Raw genomic sequence first — 12,393 nt, 5'->3', positions numbered from 1 at the left:
GTGGACATAAAAAACCCGAGAACGCGAGGCGAGGGAGGGAGATTGATTGATTGTCTAGGGTGGAAATTCTAGAGGAGGATGATCCAGGCGACTGAAGGCTCTGCCACCAATGGTGGAGCAAACAGAGTGAGGATGGAACAAGATGACCGAGTCAGAGGAACAGAGAACTCCAGAATGGGGAATATAAGGATATGAACACTGGGTAAGGTTGGGGAGACACAATGAAGGCACTGGGGGGTCAGGGAGGGAAGGTCAGCCAGGACAACAGTGATAGGAAAGTGGGACAGATGCAATTGCAAACGAGTCTGCAAAGTCTCATGTGTCCATTCTCTTTCTATACAAAAGCCCACCTTGCCAAATAATTACGCTCAAAGTGACCATCACATATGCCAGCAGACTGAACTTTCTTCACAGCACTTGCTATTGGAGTGATGTAATTGGAGGGCAATCAGGCATCAGTCCAACAGCCATTCTGAATAAAACTCAGGCAAGGTGAGCTTAATGGTGCCAAGCACTGAACACAGATTAAACAAGATGTACCCTAAAAAGTCATTTTAGTGTCAAAACATTGAAATAGATATAAGACTGCATTAGCAATAGACCAACTTCCTCAAAGATCGCATCTTTTTAAAGTGACTTTTCGCTGCTCTGGCTCAATCGTCCCATATTTTCCCCTTAGGCTATTTACCATTCCCATGTATATCCTTCTCAGACACTTCAGTTGCAAAAAATTCTGTATTTGAGACCAATTTTCCACAATTTTCTTAAGAAGCAAAATATACTGGAATTTAGCAACAGCTATAAAGAAATAGTTTTGTTCCATAAAACCCAGATCTGCACTGCACAAACAGAGGCAACGCATACCATGGCACTTTTTCACAAAACAAACTCTACTTTCCAACACAAGTTAGTGGCACACACATTGAGTACTCCATCCATTCTAATATTTCTCATGCAACTGACTATTTTCCTTTATCTTTGGAAAGTTTAAGAATGTAAAGCTTCCTAAGTCCTGGTGAATGTCTCATGCAATAAAGTATTCAGATGTCTGGATTCAAGCAAATTATACTTTATTTCCAATTGATAAATTGATTTCAATTCAGCATTTTACATCAAAGGAAAATAAACCTTGTACGCACAACAGAAATCTATGTTAACTTTGAATTCACGTATTCTCCATTTTCTTGATGTAATGCCAATATTGACACAGCTACCAGTTTGATATTACAGCCATTTAAATTCAAGGGTAAACTGTCTTCATAAAGACTTTAAATTTGGGAAGGATGGAAATCTTGCCCATACCTGTAGATGGCACTAAAATCCTGTAAAATATGACTACAGAGGAGAGCACTATTTATAGTTAATGACAGAGTCCAGGGTATTCATTTAAACCATTTTGCTGTAGTATACTATCCTGAACACTAGGTGCTGCAAATGATCTACACAGCGTTCTAGCTTCAGCTGGCAGGAATCAAGACTAAAGGTTTTGGCACTTTTAGGTTTTGGATCGATTAGGTTAAACAAAAAATACATTCTGAATGCTCAATAAAGAGCTTAGTTATATAGCTACTTTTACAAGCCAGTCTTATGATTGATATGCATTATCATACATGCTGTTAAAATAAAACACTCAGAAAAATTCTGTAACAAAAATAGAACACTAAAATATGGGTGTTCGTGGGTTTATTTTAGAACCTCACACATACCCCAAATAAATAATGGATTTATCATTGATATGTACATTTATTGCTGAAAACCATTAATCTTACTTTCATCTGAACTTAAACTTTTAATGGTTTCTTATAAAAAAAGGATTAAAATCAAGGGCTGAAGTATTCCCGACAGGCAAGGAAGGAAAGATTGCCTATTTGGTGAACTGTCCTTCATTCTTTGAAATGATGCAACCTCCAAACACTTCTGAAGTTGAACCTGATGGATTTAATGTCTGGGAAACCAAATGGTGAGTAATGCCCCCAGTGATATTTCTGATGTTGGTGAATAGCAACATCGGATGCTCTTACTGGGTATTGTATGAAAGCCCTGCATACATCTTGAAGCAGTACTTCATTTTGACTTGTGGCTTAAATGAAAGTAATAACGTGCATTTATATAGCAACTTTAATGTAGAAAAAATGTTCCAAGGCGCTTTGCAGAGACGCGAGGAAAAAACAGCATGCTAACAAAGGAGGAGAGATTAGAAGGATGATCAGGAGCTTAATGGGAATGAAGTTGAGAGAGCAGAAGGTAACAATAAAAAATAAAAGTACATTTTCCCTCTAAGGCCCAAGGAATGGCTAGTGTGTACTGGATGAGTCATTTGAAGAAAGAACACAACCCACCAAATATGGAATTTGTTCATACATCACTGCCCACACATTGCTGAAAACCAACTCAACAGTATGCAAGATGAGGAGGAGGTCAGAATCGGTTAAGTTCTGAAGGGTAGAAGCTCAAAATGTCAACTATTGTCTCCATAGATGCTAATTAATCTGTTTCCAATTTTTTCTGTTTGTTTCAAGAAACAGAACTGTGCCAGTTGAAGCTAAGGATTTTGAAATTAATTTAATTTTAAACAGTAGCAAACTACATAAAACTTAGAGAACAGAGAAAAATTAGAGCAAGACAATTATATGGGATATCACAACGATCAACGACAGAAGGCTGACATGAGAAGCAGAGATCATTGTTCCTTGCTGAACAGCTACTCCAATATATGTTCAGGATCTTTATACAGCATAGGACTGGAGTACCGGGTGGATTGGTCAGTATAAACAGGACAAAGGGGCATTACCCACCATGTGAGGAAGGAAAGTGATTTTCTCATAATTGCAATATACAGAAAAAAAACTTAGCAAATCAGAGAATTGTGCTGAGTAAAATTGTTTTAATATTGGGTTTAATGGACTGCTAGAGATGCCAGCTCTCAACACACGCTCATACAGCCAGAAGCAACCCCAAAGTAAGGCTGCCACATTCTCTAAGCCCAGTGGCCATGAAAACGAGTTTTCCTATTTACCTTAGCAAATCCAGCAAGTTTACTTTGGGCTCACCACCTGCTACACAAGCCCCATGCTTTAGAACCTGGCAGTGCTGGCAACACATTAAACCCAATCTAGAAGTAGCTTTAGTGAGCAGATATAAAATGCCACCAAAAAAATTTAACAAATTTTGTGTTTTTCAGGCATCCAAGTTTTATTTTGTGGATTACAATACACTGATAATTAATTCCTACAGTACTTGCTCTACTTACTTTAATTTTTGGAGAACTGTCAAATGAGCTGACCACACGGGTGGTATTATAGAAGACTTCTTTTTGTACAATGCCTAAAGATACACATGACCTGATGTAAAAGTTATATCTTCCACTAAAGGCTAGATCTTAAGTACATAGCTACTCCAAAATACCAATACCAGATATACAATACCAGGATATCACTGGAGATAAAGTGTACCTGTTTAATTATGTTTTTTGCAGCAGTAATCATCTCTTCATTATAGATGTCCAGAAAGTCTAGCTTTCTTTGTCTTAGTAGCCCAAAAACCAAAGATACCAATCGTTCCTTTAAAAATACAGAATAAATATATTTACCAAGCAATATAATCAGCCCATAGTCAGCAGACTGTTCTGGAAAGTTCTAAATCTTTACACTGTGCTTTAGATAGGACATGATTTTCTGTAAATTTAAAGAAACAGAAGCAGTTACTAGAAAATAAAATGATTACTTTCTCCCAACCCACAGTAAAATGTTCACAACGTTTAGAATTTCACTGCATGAAAAGCCAACATTACTTATAGTTTGATGAAATGGAGAAAACCAAGTTCAAGCTCAATTACAAAGAAAAGTTCTCTCTATTTGAAACTCTTCCATTCTGGTCATCGATCCTATAACTACAACTTTCTAAAAACCACATTGTATTCTCATCGCTGAAGAGCGTGACCTGAAACAGACTATACACGTCTGAAAAATTGAGACTAAATGCTTCTTACAGCTGAACTGGGTTGGCTCAGTTGTGTATCAGCTAGTTGAACAGCTTACTAACACGCACTGTCTAGACTCATGAATAAAGAATAACCACTCATGTAAGGTACTGGTGGGCTGCCAGTGTCTTTGGAACTAGACCCCAGTATAGGACAGTGCATTGAGAAGAGGAAGAAATGCAGTCAGGAATAAGATGTTTTATGATCTTACCTACATGTACTGCACCCTTCCTTATGGGATAAAAGCAATGAAAATGTAAATGTTGCTCAGGTTTGTACTATAAACAAGGTCAATTGTAATCGGGTTATTTTGTTTAGTTGTTTGGAGGGCACTGACATTTTGTTCACACTATCACATTTAAAAGGAGTGAAATTCAGTTGCAATTCTGTGCACTCGAGGTGAGGGATTGTCAGTGCTGACGAACAAACACTCACTTATGCTCCCTTCCCCTACGTCAGCTTCAAGTACTCCCATGTCAGATATAGTGGGTTACACACCAAATAAAACTGCATGCACTCTATTCCAAACAATGTGTCTTAAACCTAACCTCAGAAAAGCTCCCCTGTTGCAGCAGTGTTTTTCTGTATAGTGTGGACTGAATATTAATATTTTATTTTGGGTAATTTTTTTGGAATCTGCAAATTATTGACTCCCAAAATTGTACAACGCACCCCATGATGAACACGGGTCTGCAGCCAAGATCATTAACCTTTTAAACTGTCCTCCCTTCACATCAACATTTTCTACAAAATTACTCCCTTGCCACTGCAACCACTTCTTGAAGACAATGGTCACAACAAAACGCAATGACATTAACTATTTTCTAACATTTGACCATGTGCTTGTCAATCCAGCTCCAAATCACTGACTGCCTCATGATCAAATTGTGCAGCCACTCTATTAACCACACAGCAGTCTTGCTAGATACTAAACCCCAAAAGACTAAAGCATTTATGTTGTCAAATCTCTGAAATATGACTGAATACTTGAAATATGACTAAATACTGCATCCAGCTCTGTTTGCCAAGAAATAAGATAGATATTCAAGTGCTTAAAACAGTGCAGAGAAATTCACATGGCTGATCTCTAGCGTGGGTGGTCTGAATTATGAGGATGACAAAAAATTGGGCTTTTGAGCCTGGAAAGGAAACGTCTAAAAAGAGGCGAGCTTACGGAGGTATATAAGATTGTAACGGGCATAGAAAAAGTTAACCCAGAATATTACTTTAAACTAGAACCAGAGGAAATGGTTTAAACTAATAAAAGTTAATTTTAGGACTGATATCAGGAAATTCTTCTTTATACAAACAGCAACCAATGTGCAGAATAAATTTACAGGTAGCGGAGGCAAAAATCATGGAATCATTTGAGAAACAACTGGATGCTACAAGTTTGGGGGAGGGGAAACATTAGAATCTCTCTAGATGGATGAATTAAGATAGGCCAACTGGCCTCTCATTTGCAATTATCTTCTGATCTTGTAAAATAAACTCATTATCCATGAAGCAGTAAAGATGATTTGCTGGGTTACAGAACCATAAACTGTTAGCGGATCAAGGCTACACAACCAGCTATGCACCCAACTTTATATCAGCAATTTTAAACCTGTCACGTCACTACGCAGATGCTGAATTTACACATTTGTGTACTGAAACTAAAACAAAAGATCTATGCAGTTAGTTGTAAGATTGAGGAAAGTTTAAAGCCATAATACTTCAATAAAACTAAAATAATTACTCTCACATACCTCCTCCAGCACCTGATTATCTTCCAACGGTCTATTTAAGTCACTATGAGCATATGTAGAAAAATCTGCTATCATCATTTTATCTATCAGTCTCTCCAGCTCACACAGTTGTGAACCAAGGTGCCTGAAAAATGGAAAGAAAGCATCATCAATAACCAAAGTGCTGAAAAATTTCTGAAACAAATGTACCTTAAGCACAAATAAATGAGCCAGAGGATTATAAATATATATTTTTTTAAGAAACCACCTCGTCTACACAGTACAACTCACTTATTAGTACAATAACGTAATAAATGTGATCTGTAACTTTAATATTCTTTTTGAGATATACTGTATTATGTTTTGGAAAGGGTAATATACCATTCAGGTAAGTCCATTTAATTACAAATCATTACTGGTATATCAACCCTGGCATAACAATGCTTTCTATTAAAAGGCAAACCCTTAAGTGTACACAAATGGGTTATTATGTAGTGATTAAGTATTACAGTTGTAAACAATTTTACAACACCAAGTTATAGTCCAGCAATTTTATTTTAAATTCACAAGCTTTCGGAGATTTTCTCCTTCCTCAGGAAAACATTTACCTGAGGAAGGAGAAAATCTCCGAAAGCTTGTGAATTTAAAATAAAATTGCTGGACTATAACTTGGTGTTGTAAAATTGTTTACAATTGTCAACCCCAGTCCATCACCGGCATCTCCACATCATAAGTATTACAGTGCATTCACCAACAAATGTGTAGATTTAATACTCCCTAGGTTTATGTGAGGCAGTTTTCACTACTCTTCAGAGGAACTGATTGGTCATTGTGAAAGAGTCAGAAATCAGGAAATCGCACACTAAACAGTGAATTTACTAACTTAGTTAAAATTCCAGTTTTCTGCTTTATTTTGCATGATCGGCAAAATAATTATGAATGAAGCAGCCTCATCAACGACCACAAACTGGGACACACTCCTTTCACTTCCATCCCTGAATTCTGAATGTGGAATTGAAGCAAGGAGTGTGTCCAATATTAGTATTTAGTGGTAAACTCTTCGTAGTATAAAAATAGACATTTGAAGATTTGTAGTCATTGGGTCATGCAGCAGATCATAACTGATAGTTTAAAATGTTGTGTTTTCAGAGCTGTAACTACATTTGACCTATGTTCATATGACCATTCGCAACCTTGGTGACCTATTTGACCATGAGATGAGCTTCCGACCACATATCCGCTCCAACACCAAGACTGCCTCCTTCCACCTCCGTAACGTCGCCCATCTCTGCCCCTGCCTCAGCTCATCTGCTGCTGAAACCCTCATCCATGCCTTTGTTAACTCTAGGCTTGACTATTCCAATGCTCTCCTGGCCGGCCTCCCATTTTCCACCCTCCATAAACTTGAACTCATCCAAAACTCTGCTGCCCGTATCCTAACTCGCACCAAGTCCCGTTCACCCATCACCCCTGTGCTCGCTGACCTACATTGGCTCCCGGTCCAGGAACGCCTCAATTTTAAAATTCTCATCCTTGTTTTCAAATCCCTCCATGTTCTTGCCCCTCCCTATCGCTGTAACCTCCTCCAACCCTACAACTCAGATCTCTGCGCTCCTCCAATTCTGGCCTCTTGAGCATCCCTGATTTTAAATCGCTCCACCATTGGCAGCCATGCCTTCAGCTGCCTAGGCCCTAAGCTCTGCAATTCTCTCCCTAAACTTCTCCCTTATCCTTCAAGACGCTCCTGAAAACCTACATTTTGGTCACCTGTCCTAATATCTTATGTAGCTCGGTGTCAAATTTTGTTTCATAATCTCTCCTGTAAAGCACCTTGGGACCTTTTACTACATTTAATAGGTGCTATATAAATGCAAGTTGTTGTTGACATGCTGACATACAGGTTTTTCATTGTAAACCATGGAAATAAGGATGTTTACAGGAAATGTGTGCCTTACACAAGATTTTTAATACAGATGTGCTAGTGATATAACTTTCCAGTAACAAAGCAGCAAAAACCTGTCACAGCTCCTGCATCCGCGTGACAGCAAATGCTCAAAGATATTCATTGTAATTGGTGTACACCCTTCACAACACAGGACCCTTCTTCATCTTCAGAAATCTAACGGAGGAGACTTGGGATCTCCATATTTATAGTGTAGCTTATGGTACCACCTCCACTTACATATACACAAAGTATATGAAGAGTTGACTTTGGGAGAAGCATTACGGGCACAACATTTTGATCCATTGGAAATTCACAAGTTTATAAGTTTTACCCACGATTTATGACACACCTAAACATAACCACCGTAAAACATTCCGACCCAACTATCTAACAAGGGTAAATAAATTGGTGCTATGCAATGAAATTCTACACTTGGATGATAACCACAAATGTATTTATGTTCTGCTGTAGTAACAATGTAGTCAGTTAATAGTATGGACAAGAATGCTTTAGGCATAACTAATGAAACACTTCATGTGTTTTTTTTAAAAAGTTGAAATCGACCAAGCTCATGAGTCATTACATGTGTGTATACACATAGAATGATTACTTGACAGGAGAGCTTAAGAACAAGTTCCTCCAGAATTTACCACTAACATTATTCAGAGAATACAATTAAACTAGGCCTGAAGTGATTTCAACTCCCCTAGAGTCAACTGAAAATTATTTGCATCAATTGATTCACTGAATTTTAATCACGTATAAGTGAGCCATTGCAGCAGTCTTGTCTCAATTACTTACAAGACCATTATTATGTGGCCACACCTCTGTCCTGCATTTTAAAATGGATACATTAACAGGCTATTACAATCATTAGCTGCATTTTTATGATCATCAGCTTATGTGAACTCTTGGCCTCAGTTGCTCTCTTCCCCACCCCAGTTTTAAATCAAGTTCTATAAAGGGGCTTCTCCAGCCTGACAAATTTTTGAGGAAGGGTCTCACCTGGACTGTTAATCTACCTTTCTCTTTCAAATGCTACTGGCCCAATTTGCATTTCCAACATTTTCTGTTTTTATATCAGAGTTCAGATTTTTACTTATTAGTTTTTAATAAGTATTTTTTGATTAATAGAGCCAAGCATATTATGAGACGTGAGTGTCAACAGTATTTTACTCCAAGGTAAGTGGAGAGAAAATACATGTAATATAGTTAATGACACTATGAAAAGTGAGTGTTTTAAAGTCACATACCTGAAACTATGAATCCCTTGAAGCTCCTGTTGTAGTACCTCCTGTGTTGTTGCAATTAGGTCCAGTGCCCCAACAAATTCAGAAGTGGACAGCAATAACTGTACTGTAGGCTGTGTTTGGTGAACGGTGGCCATTAATTTTAGTTTTTTATACATTGTTACACAGTTATTTCTAGTCACAGCGAGTCTTAATATTTGCAAAGATCCTTCACACATTACTTTGTCAATCTGGGCGATTTTATCACGAAGCATTTTTACAGCTTGCGATGTTTTTGTGAGGTAGTCCTGCAATTCATGTTGAGAGGTCATAGCATGGAAAAAGGCATCAGAACGGAGAGAAATCTGGTGCGCTATATTCACTTCCACAACGTCCAAATAATGGCTTAACTGCAAAATAAAATGCATTATGCATTAGAACCATAACATTTTACAACATGGCCATTTGGTCCATCGCAACTACACTCTTTGAAACGGCTATGTATCTAATACCCCACCCTAGCCTTTCCATACCCTTTCAAATTTTTCTTTTTCAAATATCTATCCACTTTCCTTTTAAAACCTATTTTGGATTCCCCCAGTTTCTGGTAGGATATTCCATGCCGTAATATCCCTCTGCAATTTTTTAAAAAATCTCAACTTTTCCTTTCTTCTGTTACCGATGCTGCTTAATGACTCTAGTTAATGACTCACTGACCAATGGAAATAGTTTTTCCCCAATTCACTTAATGAAAATCCTCGTTATTTTGGACACCTCTGTCAGATCTCCTAACTGCTCTGCTCCAAAGAGTCCCAGTTTCTCTAGTCTCTCTTCATAACTAAAACCCCACATGCCGAGCATTAGTAAATCTCAACTGTACCCTTCCCATGGCCTTGGCATCCTTTCTAAAGTAGAGCACCCAAAACTGGACACCATATACTAACTGCAGCCTAATGATACAGCTTCCACCTTCACTCCTTCAAGTCCTCACAGACGTGAGGATAGCTGGCACACAACTGGATGAGCCATCTATCACCAGGTCTGGCTGGATCTCATCAAGCTCTCCTCTGCCAAAACCACCCACTATTCTAGGATTGTCCTGGAGACAAAAGATAATCTGACTTCTTTTCTCTACTACCAATCACCTCCTTAAACTCCTCTCTCCTGCCCTATGAACTCTAACAAGAGAGTGGAGCTTATGGACTTCTTTCCCACCAAGATGGAGACCATCCATTCAGCCGTTGCTCCTTCCTCCCCTTCTCCATCAACCTAACCCTGAACCTCATCTCTCTAGTTTCTCCCCTCATGCCCTCTACAAGCTCAACTTCATCCACAACTTGCACCTCCTGCTGTCTCAATACCATTCCGTGCCAGTTTCCCTTCCTGGTCCCCATTCCAGCTGAAACGACAAATGGTTCCCTCTCCTCGTCACCTTTGACAAAAAGAACCACCTCAAATCTAAACCAACTGCTTCTGTTGAGAGTCTGATCAGGAGCAGCGATTACACATCTACTAAGGAGACCTGCGAGCAGTTTTCTATTCCCAAATATCCTGGAAATAAATGACGCCCCTTTGGAGAGACCAGTGAAGGATCTGAATTGCAAGTTTACAATCTTTAAATGCCTGTGCAAATGGATAATCAAAGCATACAACATAAATCTCCCATATACTGGACATCTTCCACTTCACGTTGAAAGGCTTTGGTAAAATAACAAGTTACTGGGACAATGAGAGTAGGCCCTCTTCTAACTTTGAGCCAAGAACTGTCCTTCAAAGAGATGGATCAGTACATACTAAGGAAACCTAGTGCCAAATAAACCCAGTGAACAAGAGCCAAAGAGTGATGGTAATTGTAGCATCAGAGTTGCCCAAATTATAAATTTAGCAGTCATTTCCTTGCAAATAGACTATGTTGATCTTGAGAGAAGTTGCAAGTCTACGTTTTGCATCTGCTCTCAACAGATGATAATAACGTGTCATACAGGCAACACAAATGACTGCAAAGTAATTTCTGAATACCCAATGAATCCATTCTTTTAGTTTCTATGTCTGGATAGCATTTGGATCAATTTGCTGTGTGAGATAGCACAATGGCCCAAAAAAAGATCAAACCACTTCTTGGGGGCTTTGTACAATTTGCCAACCTAATGTGAGTAAGCAGATGGCAGCACCACGTAACCTCAATTTCTTGGCTTGATCATCTAAACCCTTGATGATTGGCAAAGCAAAACACTCAATAGCTCTCTATGCTCAATATATTACATTCTTAGATTAAAATATGAAACTGAATTTCATTAGTTCAATTTTTGTGAGAAAGTTAGGAGAAGATAATTTAAACTACCTCTAAATATAAAAGCAGCATGTTAATTCTACTATAATAAAAACAGAAAAAATGCTAGAAACATTCATCTGTGGAGAGAGGAACAGAGTTAATTCTACTAATTCGGTGAGCAGAAGTGTTACTAGAAGTCACTGCCGAACTCCATTGACGCAGGTGTCCATAACTGAAGTAAAATAGGGCACAAGGATAGCACAAACTTCTCAAAAGATCATGAACTGTTGATTTGGATACCTTTTCTTGCAATAACCTAGAAGATGCCCCATCACGGGCTCCTTTTACACCAGCTCCATGTTGACCACTGAAATGTGACCAGGGCAAGACAGTAGAAAACATTAGAGGATCTTCCAGAGCAAAGTCTGATTTCAGAAATATCTGTAAGGTGAGAGGTAAAAGAAATAAAGAACTAAGTTTCAATATCTTTTCGTCCAATAGTTTTGTTTCTATTTAAACAAAAAATAACAGGTAGCTGTGAGGGAGCTATAGGCCACAACTGAATTAACTGTTTGGTGACATGAAATAGCAAACGAACTTCCATCTTTGAATTTAAAAAAGCATCACTCCTTTTCCTCTCCAAACATTATAAAATTGCTTTTGCGTATAACACTCACTGTGCTGTCTATTTGGTGAGTAGTTGCTCTTTCAAAGTACTTGCGCCAATTTACATTTGATTTAAAGATCACAAGTATGACGGGTGCGTGGTGTAATTATTAAAGCCATTTAGAGGAATAAAATGTGTATATGGTAAGTTTAGATCATACCAGTTTCTACATATTAGTTAAGTAAAGGATATTTATTAAGGAAAAGAAAGAGGCCCTGGATAGTATGTTACCTTAGGTACTTGATCCAAATCTGTTCTCGATTTGTCTGCAATAACATGAATGCACTTCCATTAAAATCAAAATATATTATTCAAGTGAATAATCACAAAAATCAAAATATGGATTGAATTGGGAGATAATATTCAAATAACGCAACAGTATTTATTCCACACATTTATTACATAAAAGTTATTTATGCCATCCACGAGTGAGATATCCATTCACTGATAATACAAATGCACACAAGAGATCTCCCAAAACAATGAGATTCACTCTTACAATACACCTATACCTTGAAGTTTTGCATACATTTATAAACTGCGAGTTTTGTTCATATTGTTAGGTCAGGGGGTG

At 38.0% G+C, this 12,393-nt stretch overlaps 1 protein-coding gene across 5 annotated transcripts in view; it reads right to left on the bottom strand.

Moving 5' to 3' along the window:
* The window catches only part of vps54 (VPS54 subunit of GARP complex), an 88,112-nt gene that overhangs the window by 52,923 nt on the left and 22,796 nt on the right, over positions 1 to 12,393 (bottom strand). For all 5 annotated transcript variants that reach the window (XR_010963724.1, XR_010963725.1, XM_067989522.1 and 2 more), the window contains exons 5-9: positions 12,051 to 12,085; positions 11,453 to 11,593; positions 8,905 to 9,290; positions 5,728 to 5,851; positions 3,453 to 3,560 (exon numbers count right to left, since the gene is read on the bottom strand). Coding sequence is in view for 3 of the 5 variants with exons in the window: in XM_067989522.1 (XP_067845623.1) it covers positions 3,453 to 3,560; positions 5,728 to 5,851; positions 8,905 to 9,290; positions 11,453 to 11,593; positions 12,051 to 12,085 (794 nt within the window). In the remaining 2 variants the exon portion in view is untranslated. The remainder of the gene's footprint in view (positions 1 to 3,452; positions 3,561 to 5,727; positions 5,852 to 8,904; positions 9,291 to 11,452; positions 11,594 to 12,050; positions 12,086 to 12,393) is intronic.

The sequence above is a fragment of the Heptranchias perlo genome, chromosome 8 (assembly GCF_035084215.1).
Source record: "Heptranchias perlo isolate sHepPer1 chromosome 8, sHepPer1.hap1, whole genome shotgun sequence".
Lineage (NCBI taxonomy): Eukaryota > Metazoa > Chordata > Chondrichthyes > Hexanchiformes > Hexanchidae > Heptranchias > Heptranchias perlo.
The sequence above is the reverse complement of the archived record's forward strand: the minus strand, read 5'-3'. Positions and strand labels throughout refer to the sequence as shown.